The 13,715-nt window shown below is 45.2% G+C and overlaps 1 protein-coding gene across 2 annotated transcripts in view; it reads left to right on the top strand.

Moving 5' to 3' along the window:
* The window catches only part of flnba (filamin B a), a 67,772-nt gene that overhangs the window by 43,059 nt on the left and 10,998 nt on the right, over positions 1–13,715 (top strand). The window contains exons 16-35 of one of the 2 annotated variants that reach the window (XM_073467724.1): positions 2,231–2,354; positions 3,869–4,029; positions 4,146–4,236; positions 4,385–4,539; positions 4,904–5,021; positions 5,256–5,335; positions 5,506–5,691; positions 5,788–6,102; positions 6,249–6,366; positions 6,621–6,821; positions 7,224–7,397; positions 7,479–7,641; positions 7,727–7,887; positions 8,031–8,322; positions 8,702–8,855; positions 8,947–9,136; positions 9,228–9,475; positions 9,931–10,014; positions 10,693–10,798; positions 13,278–13,418. In XM_073467724.1, coding sequence (XP_073323825.1) covers positions 2,231–2,354; positions 3,869–4,029; positions 4,146–4,236; positions 4,385–4,539; positions 4,904–5,021; positions 5,256–5,335; positions 5,506–5,691; positions 5,788–6,102; positions 6,249–6,366; positions 6,621–6,821; positions 7,224–7,397; positions 7,479–7,641; positions 7,727–7,887; positions 8,031–8,322; positions 8,702–8,855; positions 8,947–9,136; positions 9,228–9,475; positions 9,931–10,014; positions 10,693–10,798; positions 13,278–13,418 — 3,262 coding nt within the window. The remainder of the gene's footprint in view (positions 1–2,230; positions 2,355–3,868; positions 4,030–4,145; positions 4,237–4,384; positions 4,540–4,903; positions 5,022–5,255; positions 5,336–5,505; positions 5,692–5,787; positions 6,103–6,248; positions 6,367–6,620; positions 6,822–7,223; positions 7,398–7,478; positions 7,642–7,726; positions 7,888–8,030; positions 8,323–8,701; positions 8,856–8,946; positions 9,137–9,227; positions 9,476–9,930; positions 10,015–10,692; positions 10,799–13,277; positions 13,419–13,715) is intronic. The other variant, XM_073467725.1, reaches the window with a different exon arrangement.

The raw sequence follows: 13,715 nt of genomic DNA, 5'->3' as shown, positions 1-13,715 counted from the left end.
GAGTCACACCCAGCTCTCAGCACTGCTGGGAACAAACGGCAGTGACACCTTTTCATTGAGGTAAAGACGCCAGTGTGACAGAGCGGCTCATAGTGGAAACCTGACTGAACCAGACCAGGCAAAAAAAATATTCTGTTTTTTTTTGGGAAACGTTCCCACTGTACTCATCCGTTTACCAATTAAAATAATACTCCACTGATACTCCCGATGCAGCCGTGCAAACTCCGATTTAACATAGATTTCCTCTTTTATTCGTTCAGTCGTCTTCTTGAAAAGTTTCCAAAAACCTGTTGATGTGCAGACACTTTTTCCATTTTTGAAAGAAGTTATGTTTCTCCTCCATCATCCAGAAATGTGGGCTTTTCTTTTGTGCCGGCGTCTCTACTCCGCCCTCAGAAAATGTTGTCTAAGACACAGAGCTCGCAGTAAACAGACGAGAGACCACAGTAAATACCATAACTAAGTCTTATATTATGAATGCCTAAAGAAAGCTCCTGAGTCTGAAATGTAAACCTACTGAGTGATGGAAACGGCACATAACTGATGTTTTCTGTGTTTTAATTCAACTCCATTGAGAGCAGAATACTTTCCTTTGCTGACTCGGCTTGATTTAATGGGAGTGCTCTGTTTGATAGCAAGAAATCGTTGCTAACATCTGTAAGAAAAACCATCCAGACCTCTCTCCCTGAAGCAAAAAGAGTGAAGTTAATTATTCTTTGCGGGTGACTCAGTCACACCACAGTTTAATTATAGTGAGATTTCAGACCACTGCAGTGAAATTACCACAGTGAGCTGATTGACTCAGTCAGCTGAAGTCGATCTGCAGAGAGGTTTCGTGTCGAGTTCAACTTTAGCGACTTTAACACGTGAGTTTGTGCCGTTAACCAGCTCTGTGAGAGTGAAGTGATCTGCAGTCAGCTGTGAGACGAAGATAAGTCAGTCCAGTGTTTGCCTGTTTCTGCACAGTGAACTGCACAAGTACTTTTAGGTTGATACACAAAACTTTGGAAGCTCTTAGTTTTCCTTTTTTTATCTTTAAAACAAATGTGGAAGACAGCTGATACGTTTATCTAACTACTTTGTCTTTTATGTTTCTTCTTACAACTGGATCTGTAACCAAACTCACATTAATCATCAACTGTAGATAAATCCAAGTCTTCAACCACCAATCACAGCAGATTGGTTTCAAAATAAATTCATTTCATTTAAATGTTTCGCTGTGTTGTTTGGTTTGTTCGCTTTAGCTTTTGCTGACTTGAATATATTTTACTTCACAGGACCAACCTGAATTAAATATATTATATTCCTTCTTTTTGTTGACTTTGACTAAACAGACATACTGACCATAAACATCAGAGCATGTGTATATAAAACAATGTGTAGCTGTGTGCATGTGATGTAAGTGGAAATTATCATTCTTTTACTAAAGAAAAAGCATTTTTTAACAGTGTCCACTTTGTAATTAAGTAGATTTTTGCGTCTCATGTCCAACTCATCAAATACTGAAGCTTTGGGAGGACTACTGACCCGACCCACAATCCCAAAGCATCTGAATTTGACGAGAATGAGACTAAAAACTCAACTTAATTACGAAGTGAACCTTTTTAAGCTCGATGTTGGATGTGCTTTGCTGAAACTAGTTTACTGACTCCACCCTGCAGGATTTATTCTTTAAGTCCCTGGTTTTTAAAAAGTGAACCTCTTGCTGCTCTTTATTCCTGCCTACTTCTGCAAAACATCTTGAGCAGCTATAAAAGACAACAGTAGAGCACTTTCTTTTCAAAATATATATAATATAAATGATGTTTTTAGCATCTCTGTTGGGGTAAAACTTTTCTCACAGACCAGATTGTAGATGTGATCCGCCTCTACATATTTATTCACAGGTGCTTTTGTTCCTCTTGAGATGAAGTTTGACGATCAGCTATCAGCTCTTGATTGCAGACTCCGGAGCTGCAGCACATCACAGCTTAATTTCTTTGTTGGAGTCGAAACTAAAGAGAAATCTGAAGAATGATTAGTTTTTTATCAAGAGGAGCCTCCCTCACTTTTTAAATACATATCGAACGTTTCGAATAGACACATTATTTTAAGGTCACATTTAGGTACACTTAAATTTGACTTCAAGCTAGGTACCACTTTCTTTCAGGAGCTCCTAGAGACATAATATTTATAGCTCCTTAAATAACCTTTTTAAAATAAAAATAAGTGATGTCATTTCCTGTTCTAGGTGAATGTGGGGAAAGGGAGCCACCCCAATAAGGTGAAGGTGTTCGGCCCTGGAGTGGAGAGAACTGGACTGAAGGCCAACGAGCCCACGCACTTCACCGTGGACTGTTCAGGAGCTGGAGATGGTAAGACACACACACACACACACACACACACACACACACACACACACACACACACACACACACACACACACACACACACACACACACACACACACACACACACACACACAGTAATTATTGAGACAGGAAATCCCCACTGACTGTTTTATTTGGTGTGACAGTCGTTTCCATCTGTGTCAGGCCTCACAAAAGAGAGTCAACACACACTCACCTGCCTGTGAATGAATCACACACACACACACACACACACACACACACACACACACACACACACACACACACACACACACACGCTGGTATGTCCTGGCAATGATCTCAAGGCAGAAGCATCCTGACAGGAAATTCATCACTCTGACCTTCCTGAGCAGAACAGTGCGCGCGCGCGCACACACACACACACACACACACACACACACACACACACACACACACACACACACACACACACACACACAGTATACAGCTCACCTCTTCACACATTTCATCACCTACTTCATCATCTTTCAAGAGAAACTTAAAGAGAAACCAGTGATGTCACTCAGTGGCTGAGTCGTATTGCGGGTAATGTAGTGAAGTATGAGTGGAATAAAAAGGTGATTTCTGTCCAACAGTGTTATAAGAGTGTAATTCTAGACCAGTGGACTGCTTTTCAAAACCTGGTGCCTACATTACCCACAATACAACTTATCCTCTGAGTGACATCACTGGAGGTAATTCATCAGCTTACATGCAGCCTCCTCTGGAGCCACAACAAGCTTTATAATACTTTTTCAGATATGAGTCGTACTCCTCAAAACCTGTAAATACACTTTAATGTGTAAAATTGTTGGAGTTGCCCTTTAAGTAAAAGATCCAAAGACTTCTTCTTTTGAGTCACATGCAGGCACCGAGTATCTGATACTGAAAGGATTTACATATAATGATCTAAGAGGAAGAATATTAAAGGGTATCTTTCCCGTGCTGAATAGGCTTTTGCACAACAGTTGATTGTGTATGTTGTTCTGTATGAACACACCTGTCTGTTACACTTCACTGAGCTGGTTGCTCCTCCCGGGCATATGAGCGATGGGTTAACGAGGGATGGCTGAAGAGAGTTTCACGCTGTCAGTGACTGAAGTATCTGACCTATTTCTGTTGTTTGACATGGTTTCCTGCTTCATTCCTCTCATGCTCTGAATTCCTCTGCTGTGATCGACAGCTGTGTTCTGCTGCATTGTTCGTTGTTTACGTTAGAGTTTATGACAGTTCATCATCTCAGGAGCAAAATGTTTCTGACATGAACTTACAACTGAGTGAACAGCGGAAAACAAACACTCCAGCACCCCCTTGTGGACGATAGTGTCACTTGAAAGAATAAAGCTGCTCATCAGCTCTGTACACCGACGCCAACGAGGGTCTAATTTCTCCAGGATGATCGTATGCCTTCTAATTCATAAATCTAGTCTATAACAGTGAAGTCTGATTCTTTTGCCTCAACTGTGTGAAATGGTGTGTGTGTTTGTGTGTTCATCCAGGTGATGTCAGCGTGGGCATTAAGTGTGACGCCAATATGGTCGGTGACAAAGAGGCTGACGTGGACTTTGACATCATCCCAAACGCCAACGACACGTTCACTGTCAAATACATTCCTCCTGCGGCTGGAAGACTCACCGTCAAAGTCCTGTTTACTGACAAGGTACACACACACACACACACACACACTCACACACTCACACACTCACAGCTGAATCGTAATCTTTGGTTAGTCTCGTTCGTCTGTTCTGATGAATTTCAGTGAATTTTTCCACACAGGAAGTTCCACAGAGTCCCTTCAGCATCAAAGTCGATCCTTCCCACGATGCATCGAAGGTGAAAGCAGAAGGTCCTGGACTGGCTCGCACAGGTGAGACACACACACACACACATAATGACAGAAAATAATATTTACATTTGATGTGTTTTAATTTAATTCCAACTCTATTAAATTATTCATGTCAGCGTGTATTCTTGCCTGACTGTTGAACTGTGAATCTCTCTCTCTACCTGCGCAGGTGTAGAGAGCGGTAAGCCGACTCATTTCACAGTGTTGACTAAAGGAGCTGGTAAAGCACCGCTGGATGTTTCCTTCTCCTCCCCTGTCGAAGACTTCGACATCATCGACAACTACGACTACTCCCAGACTGTCAAATACACGCCTGCACAACAGGTACGCCAATTAAGCAAATAAATATCAGGACAAGAGGTTGTGTAGCAGGAATTCTCCACAGTTATGTTGATAGATCAGTAAAAGCAGAAAAAAGATATCCAGCATTTTTACGATTATTGATATCTGTGGTTTTTCAGTCAGATTGCGGATAAAATAAACTACTTTTAAATTGTGCAAAGTAACTAGTATCATAACAATGTAGTGGAGAGGAAGTATGAAGTAGCAGAAAAAGGAAATACTCAAAGTACCTCAAAATTGTACTTAAGAACATGACATTTGTACTTAGGTTAGCGTTAGAATCTTAAAAAAGAGAGAATTACAAACAAATTAATAAAATGGATCTGCATGTTTTATGTGTCCGCAGGGCGAGATGACGATTGTGGTGAAGTTTGGAGGAGATCCCATCGCAAAGAGTCCGTTCACGGTCGGGGTCGCTGCCCCGCTGGATCTGAGCAAGGTTAACCTGGACAACCTGGATGGAAGTAAGAAATCATGTAGCTTTCTGTACAACTGTAAAGAAACTTGTGAGCAAAATTTTAAATGTTAAAAAAACATCCAATTTGTCTCAGTTCACACATTTTTAACTCAAGGTTCATTTATTTATCGTCATAAGACAGAGTCACAAAACGAAAAACAAACTTCAAGTCAAGTTTATTTAATGAGGCCTCCCTTGGAATCATTTTCACTTGATTGTTAAATTGTTAAATGTCTTTCAGGAGTGGAGGTCGATCAGGAGCAGCAGTTTATGGTGGACACCAAGGGTGCAGGAGGTCAAGGTCGCCTGGAGGTGGCAGTGGTGAGTGTCAATGAATGCTGCATTTATTTCTTATCTTTAAACTTTGATCGTTATAGGCTTGTTCGAAGGATCAATTCATTTTTGACTTTGTTATTTTTATGTGATACGTTTACAAAATTAAAAATTTCACCAGAACTGAGGTCAACACATCTGTGCTCGTCTGTTTGTAGCTGAGTCCTAGCCAGCGGGCGGTACCCTGTAAAGTGGAGCCTCAGGCCGGTAAAGCAGGCATCAGTCGGGTCCGTTACACCCCCACAGAGGAGGGGGTTCACTCCGTCAACGTATCCTACGATGGACATCCCGTCCCGGGGAGTCCCTTCCCTGTGGAAGCTCAGCTGCCTCCAGACCCGAGCAAGGTAACATCAGCATCTTGATCTTTAAGTTGGTCTTTAAAGGAAAACTGAAAATGTAGTAAAAGCGCCTGCATGGCCCCATTATCGTCTCTCCTCCAGGTGAAGGCGTTCGGTCCTGGTCTGAAAGGAGGTTTGGTGGGAAACCCAGCAGAGTTCACTATCGACACAAAGGGCGCCGGCACCGGAGGTCTGGGGCTGACAGTGGAGGGGCCGACCGAGGCCAAGATCGAGTGTTCGGACAACGGCGACGGGACCTGCTCCGTGTCCTACCTGCCCACCGAGCCCGGAGACTACCTGGTCAACATCCTGTTTGAGGAGGTCCACATCCCGGGCTCGCCATTTAAAGCCGACGTCCAGATGCCCTTTGACCCCTCTAAGGTGGTGGCGTCAGGGTCGGGCCTGAAAAGAGGCAAGGTGAGGGTCTGAAAAGAAAGAGAGGCGAGCTGAAGCTAAAGGTCACTCCCAAAAAATGATCTCTGCTTTGAGGCCTTGTAAGACTGAATAAGGAACTGTCCATTGTAATAATGTATGAAGTCTGATCCAGGTTGTTGTCTGTGCAGGTTGGAGAGACCAATGTGGTGAATGTAGACTGTTCCCGGGCCGGACCGGGAGAACTGAGCCTGGAGGCCGCACTAGACTCCCCCCCGACCAGTCCGACTGGCTCTAGACCAGGCTCTGGTAACACTAACACCGCTTTCATTCAAAAGCCTTTACACACTATCAACCATAAACATGTATACAGGTGGTTAAACGCGCTGTTTAGTCGCACCAGATCTGATGATCTTCGGTCTTGTTGTATTACTACAGAGTCTCAAGTCTCAGAGATCATTTGAACATAAGACATAGTCGACACACTAACAGCTCACATTTTAGATATTCAAACAATCTCCGGTTCTTGGATGAAAATGTTAAAGCTGTATCTTTTGTTCCAGGTGCTAAAGCCAAGACAGAGGTGGTGAACAACAAAGACGGGACGTACACGGTGACCTACGTCCCGCTGACCTCTGGCATGTACACTCTGCTGCTGAAGTACGGAGGCAAGGCCGTCCCCGGTTTCCCTGCTAAGGTGATGGTGGATCCAGCTGTCGACACCTCCAAGATCAAAGTGTTCGGACCCGGAGTGGAGGGACAAGGTGCAGTATGGTCCATCTGAGTCAGTGTGTAGCTCTGTGTTTGTGTTGAAGATAAAACAACACTGTTTATGAGGTTAACTCCAACCCTCAAGCACTGTATGTTGTGACCTTTTGAGCAGATGGAAATACCACAGCCCTTTTCTCTGTTTTCTCTGGTCATGTTGCACCAGTTTCAAAGAGATTTGTGTCTTTCTACTTCATAGACGGCACTCTTTCCAGCTGCGATGCACGATATCTGTTATGAATCTGTGGTTTCCAAACTGAAGTCGAAGTAACCTAGATGACATTACAGAAAACATAAATTGTATGGATCAAATGTCAGAGCCACAGAAGACATCACACAACAAAAAGCCAACTAACTGCAGAGTGTCCCTTTTTAAACAAACGCTCTCTCTCCTCCAGCTGTTTTCAGAGAAGCAACCACAGACTTCACGGTGGACGCCCGTCCTCTGACCAAGCGAGGAGGAGACCACGTGAAGGCGGAGGTCAGGAACCCGTCTGGAGCGCTGACAGACTGTCTGGTCACCGACAACACCGACGGGACCTACAACGTCGAGTACACTCCATTCGAGAACGGTAAGACACATACTTAACATAAAGCAAACCAAACTCTTCTACTGTGATCTACATCCATCAGCTGCTTGGTGTGTATTTCAGGCGTCCACAGCGTCCAGGTTCTGTATGACAACACACCGGTTCCCAAGAGTCCGTTCAGGGTTTCCGTGACGGAGGGATGTGACCCCAGCAGGGTCGTGGCTACTGGCCCCGGGCTCCAGAAAGCACTGACTGACAAGCCCAACAACTTCAACATCATCACCAGGTACTGTTGGTGACAAAAGGACAGAGATTGTTTTGATGAGTGAAAAAGTCTCCTGCTGATTTTGGGTGTGTTGTTCCTTTATCAGAGGGGCAGGTATTGGTGGTCTGGGCATCACTGTGGAGGGTCCATCAGAGTCAAAGATGTCCTGCAAAGACAACAAAGATGGCAGCTGCAGCGTGGAGTACGTTCCCTACACCCCCGGCCTGTACGACGTCAACATCACCTACGGAGGAGAACACATCCCCGGTGAGATCATTAATAATTAATTTTCTAATTAGCCATACTTTTAAAGTTCGTCTGTCCTTTGTTGGCTCTCTAAAAACTAAATTCTGTTTATTTCTGTTGTTTTTGTGACTCACTCCAACATTTCCTCTTCTTGCTCTTTCCAGGAAGTCCATTTAAGGTCCCAGTGCAGGACGTGGTGGACTCCAGTAAGGTCAAAGTGTCTGGTCCTGGCGTGGGGTCAGGGGTCAGGGCCAATATCCCACAGTCCTTCACGGTGGACTGCAGGAAGGCGGGTGTGGCCCCGCTGGCCGTGGCTGTCACCGGTCCCAAAGGTGTCGCAGAGCCCGTGGAGGTGACGGACAACGGGGACGGGACTCACACGGTGTCCTACACTCCGTCTAAGGAAGGACCGTACTCTGTGGCCATCAAGTATGCAGAGGAGGACGTCCCCCGCAGGTACAGAGCAGTACTGCAGTGTAGAAGTACAAACATGAGGGTTTTTTCACGCACTGGTCAACATGTCTTCTTTCACCCTGTTCATCAGTAGTGTCTCCCCTTAAAGACAAAACCAGATCTGTAATATTTGTGGGACAGCAAAGTGATTTGTTTTTTAGCCGTACAGCAGAAGTTGCCTCAACAGTTCTTTGTTGTATTGTAGCATAATGATCCTTACAGACTGAGCTTTTCTTTACAGGACTTTGTTTCACTTGGACCTTTTTTTTTTTTTTTTTAAATTCAAACTATTGTGGGGGAGTAAAGTATTTAGTCTGTAATGTGCATTTTAAACCCAAAAGCCAAAAGCATCTGTTTTTAAGTGTGTCTGTGGTCTCTTCAGTCCCTTCAAGTTTCGAGTTCTGCCGACTCACGATGCCAGTAAAGTGCGAGCCAGCGGTCCCGGGCTAACCAGTGGCGTCCCTGCCAGCTTCCCTGTAGAGTTCAACATTGACGCCAAGGACGCCGGCCAGGGCCAGCTGAGCGTGCTCATCACTGTACGTAACACACACACACACACACACATAATTATACACACTAATGAGAGAAGACATCACGCCTAAACTGTTTGTCCTCCTTCCACTTCAGGACCAGGATGGTAAACCTAAGCAGGCCAGTATCCATGACAACGGGGACGGTACATACCGGGTGTCTTATATCCCCGACCGCACAGGCCGGTACACCATCGTCATAAAGTACGGCGGTGACGACATCCCTGCCTCACCTTATAGAGTCCGCGCCTCGGCATCCGGAGACGCCAGCAAGTGCACCGTCACCGGTACGTAACAACTAATGAACACGTGAAAAACATTTATAAAACATTTAAACAACGAGGGGGGAAAAAAACAAATAAAATGTCCTCCTCTCAGGTCCAGGTGTGGGTCCCACGGTGGCCATTGGCGAGGAGCTGGGCCTGGTGGTGAACGCTAAGGGTGCTGGGAAGGGGAAGGTGAGCTGCGTGGTGGTTCAGCCCGACGGCAGCGAGGTGGAGGCCGAGGTGCTGGAGAACGAGGACGGCACCTTCGACATTTTCTACACTGCGCCGGCACCCGGGAACTACGTCATCTACGTCCGCTTCGGAGGGGAAAACATCCCACGCAGTCCCTTCAAAGTCATGGTGAGGAAGGGATTCAGAATGGTGTTTAATCTGGGGTTTATTACACTCTGATGAGGGATCCAAAATGGGTTCATGTAAGATGACCACATCTGTTGCAGCTGACTGGTCCTTACGAGAAGGCAGACACCTCTACAACATCTCACACCAAAACAGTCGAGATGGATAAATAGCACTACAGATAAAAGGGAAAATATGCATTTTGGGGTGAACTGTACCTTTTTAAAGTGCAGAATGACTTGAACAGAGTCCATAAAGTCAGTAACTGCAGGTGTAAGTCGTTGATTAAGTTTGTTGCCTATGAACTGTTGACCTCATTCATGTCTTCAGGTTACAGACCAGGATTTACCCACAAGGCCACAGCGTGTATGTCAGCATCAAAACGTGCGTGTGTGTGTTTGCGTGTGTGTGTGTGTGTGTGTGAGGTCAGATGTTAACCCTTACTGTCGTGTCTTCAGGCTACTGATGAGGTACCCATGGTGCAAGCGCAGAAGTCTTCACAGCAGCAGGCCGCAGCCCCCGGAGCTGGCTTCCAGCCCTGGGTACCCTCAAACGGACACACACACAAACACACAAACACACACGCACACTTTCAAATATTACACACACAAGCTTACATGCTCCTATATACACACATTAATTTGAACACGGCACGTATGTGATTATGGTTTTGGTGAAATATCCCTTTAACATAACATGATAGGCACACGCACGCATGCACACACACACACACACACACACACACACACTGCTCCTCTCTCTTGCAGATGAATGGCCGCTGGTTAAAAACTCGACCTCTCTCTCTCTCTCTCCATTCTAAAGTGTACTCGCTCGACCGCTTTGCCTCCTCCATGTCATCGCTTCTCTTTTTCTCTCGGCCAATGAGATCGCAGCAAAAACATCGCAACATCATGAATGAAAGAAAAAAATCAAAAAACAGGCGTTCGTGAGACCTGTTGCAGAAGGTGTTGCTATGGTTACGGGTGTGCACTCTTCATCGCTGCGGCTGCATCACAGAATCACCTCATCATCTTCTTCTTCCTCCTCCTCCTCCTTCCTGCTCCATCGCACTACACCTCCCAGGATGCCTCTGTGTGGGCGGGGCTGGGATGCAGCAGCAGCAGCATGTTTCTTATGCAGGTCGCTGAGGCGGACAGGAAGTTGTTTTTAGTGTTGAACAGACTCGTTAAACTCTGCCTGTCTCTGTCTTTCTTCTCCAGGTGACGACGGACAACTACAAGCCAATCAGCAGCAGCGTTAATGGAAGCGGCTTCAGACCGTTCGACATGGTGATACCGTTCTCCTTCAGGAAGGGAGAGATCACCGGTGAGGAGCTGATCATTTTGGATACTGTTTTCAATTTAGTAAAGCAAAAAACAAAAACCACCAGAACATTGTTCATCATTTTAAAAATATCAAAAATGTAGAGCAGTCATATCTCAAACTGACTCTCCGAAGAAAAAAAAATCATAAATGCACATAATGGCCACTGATTATAACCCAATCAGACCTCTCGGGTCATCAGGTGGAGGTCTTCTGGCTGCACCTGGCATAAGATCCAGGTCTGGAGAAGGTTGTTTAACAATGAAGACAACAACTCCCATGAGCCCACGCTGCTCTCTTCTTTCGTCTTTTGCTTCGTTTGGATTGAGAGATGACTGAGAGAAATGACATACTGTGCGTTTAACTCACTTCTGTCTACGTGAGTTTACAGAGCTCAGCAGTGTCTCCAGAATAATATAGATTGAGTCCAGCATAGAGAGGCTGAGTGAATGTGGTGTGGAGAGTCATTCAGAGGACAGGATACCTGCGCTGTGATCCAGGTACACTCCAACTCTGGAGGGCTGAGGACCTGAGAAGGAAGTTGTGATGTTGTTGTAATAATAATCAAAACTATTATAACCTGTAGTTTATCTCTCACCTCTGACACAGCCGCTGTCACGTCCTCAAAGTAGCTCAGAGGACGGATATTTAGATACGAGTGTGTAGACTCACTGAGTGCTGACAGTGAGGGGTAGTTGTGTAGAAACTGGCTGTGATCCTCTGTGTGTGAGAGCTTCTTCAGCTCGACGTCTTTCCTCTTCAGCTCAGTGATCTCCTGCTCCAGCTTCTCCTGAAGCTCTTTGACTCGACTCACTTCAGTTTCCTGCTGCGATCTGACCTGCCGCTTCACATCAGAGCGTCTTTTCTCCATGAGACGGATCAGCTCAGTGAAGATCCTCTCACTGTCCTCTGCTGCTTCATCAGCAGAGCGATTGATGGCCTCCACCTCCTGTTGAAGCACCTTCACATCTTCCTCTCTGTCCTGGATTCTCTGCTGGATGTTTCGTCGCCTCACTTCGAGCTCTCTCTGCCTCTCAGTCCTCTCTGCCTCAGCTGTCACTGTGTCGTGGCCTTTATGTTGATCCACAGAGCAGAGATAACAGATACACTGCTGATCAGTACAGCAGAACATCTTCATCACCTCATCATGATGAGGGCAGATGTTCTCCTGGAGCTTGTGTTTTTCAAAAGCAGAAGATTCATAATGAGGCTGGCAGTGTTTCTCGCAATAAGAGACCGGACAGGACTTGATGGCTCTCAGTTTCCTCCCAGTGCAGAAATCACAGGCCACAACTTCAGGTCCAGCTTTGCAGATATCAGCTGGAGCAGCTTGGAGTCCAGTCTTCTTCAGCTCCTCCGCTAAAACTGCTAACATGGTGCTTCTTAGCAGGACAGGCCTTGTTGTGAAAGTCTGCCCACACTGAGGGCAGCTGTGGGTTTTCTTCTCATCCTCTTCATCCCAGAAGCTTTGAATACAGTTCATGCAGTAGCTGTGTCCACAGGCGGTAGTCACCGGATCCTTCAGCAGATCCAGACAGAGCGAACAAGAGAACGTTTTCAGGTCCAGCTGAAATCCTTTGTGAGCCATTTTACCGCTCGGTGGCAACACCTGTCTTGAGTTTCACTTCCTTCGAGCCTAAACTGGTTTGAGCTCTGATCCAAGCAACATGTGTGTCTGCAGGGAACGCAGCCTGTCAGCACCTGCAGTGCAACACATGTTGGTTACACCCATCTTCAACTGTAGATCTGAAGGGGAGGAAACAAAGACATATGTGGACAGAGAAGAGCTCGCTGTGTTTGAGAGCAGGAAGAAAGAAGAGGGAGGGGTTATGAAGCTGTTCCAGGAAGGAGAGCAGCTCTGTGAATCTTTACAATGAAGCCTCAGTTAAAACCAGCTCCACCTTTGAAGACATTTCAGTTTTTAGTTGTAAGATACTTCTTGACTCCTCAGACTTTGGTGACGACTTCATATTTCTCTGCTTTTCCTCTAATTTTGTTTAGTTTTGTTTTACTGGCTTAAAAACCCATAAAAATGTTTACGAGTTCATTTTATGAGTTCATAGACGCAGAAAAAACTGTATGCACACAGATATGGTTTTAAAATAATTCAACCTAATTTCATTCTTGTTATATTGTTCATATACATAACAAGAACCTAAAACACACACACTGTAGTGTGCAAACAATATACATGCATACCTTAACTTAAAGTACAAATGTATCTAAAGTTATTAAAGCTACACTGATGGCTGTAAGGAAAATTGTCTCTGTCTTCAAACATCTGATCTGTTATATATAAATTAGAAGTGGTGCAGCTCATACAGAGCACCATGTTTGCACTCTTTGTCCGTCTTAACATTCAAAGCATGCACTAAACAAAACATTAATCAACCTAATAATACATAAATATATAGCAGAAAAGTCAAATGGAAATGTACAAACAGTATGAACATCTGTCTCCGTCTCTCTGACTCTCTCTCAGGTGAGGTGCTGATGCCTTCAGGTAAATCAGCTCAGCCGCTGATCTCAGACAACCTGGACGGGACGGTCACAGTGCAGTACTCTCCTACTGAGGCCGGCCTGCACGAGATGCACATCAAGTACAACGGCACACACATCCCAGGTCAGCACACAACACACACACACACACACACACACACACACTGACGCTGACTTGTGATCAGAATTAGAGAGGTGAAAGGGGGACACCTGGTGTCCAGAACGAGAACTACAGCCTCCCACGCAAAAACCTCAACATCTCGGGATGTTTGGACACTGAAGTCATAGTTGGAATGAAATATGGAGTTGTGTGTGTGTGTGTGTGTGTGTGTGTGTGTGTGTGTGGGTGTGTGGTTAGGCCTGTGTCTAAGCTATGTAGGAAATGTGTGTACTTTGCTACAGTATGTCATTGTTTGTGATT

The sequence above is a fragment of the Pagrus major genome, chromosome 6 (assembly GCF_040436345.1).
Source record: "Pagrus major chromosome 6, Pma_NU_1.0".
NCBI classification, from domain to species: domain Eukaryota; kingdom Metazoa; phylum Chordata; class Actinopteri; order Spariformes; family Sparidae; genus Pagrus; species Pagrus major.
This window is presented reverse-complemented; position numbering and strand designations above follow the sequence as displayed.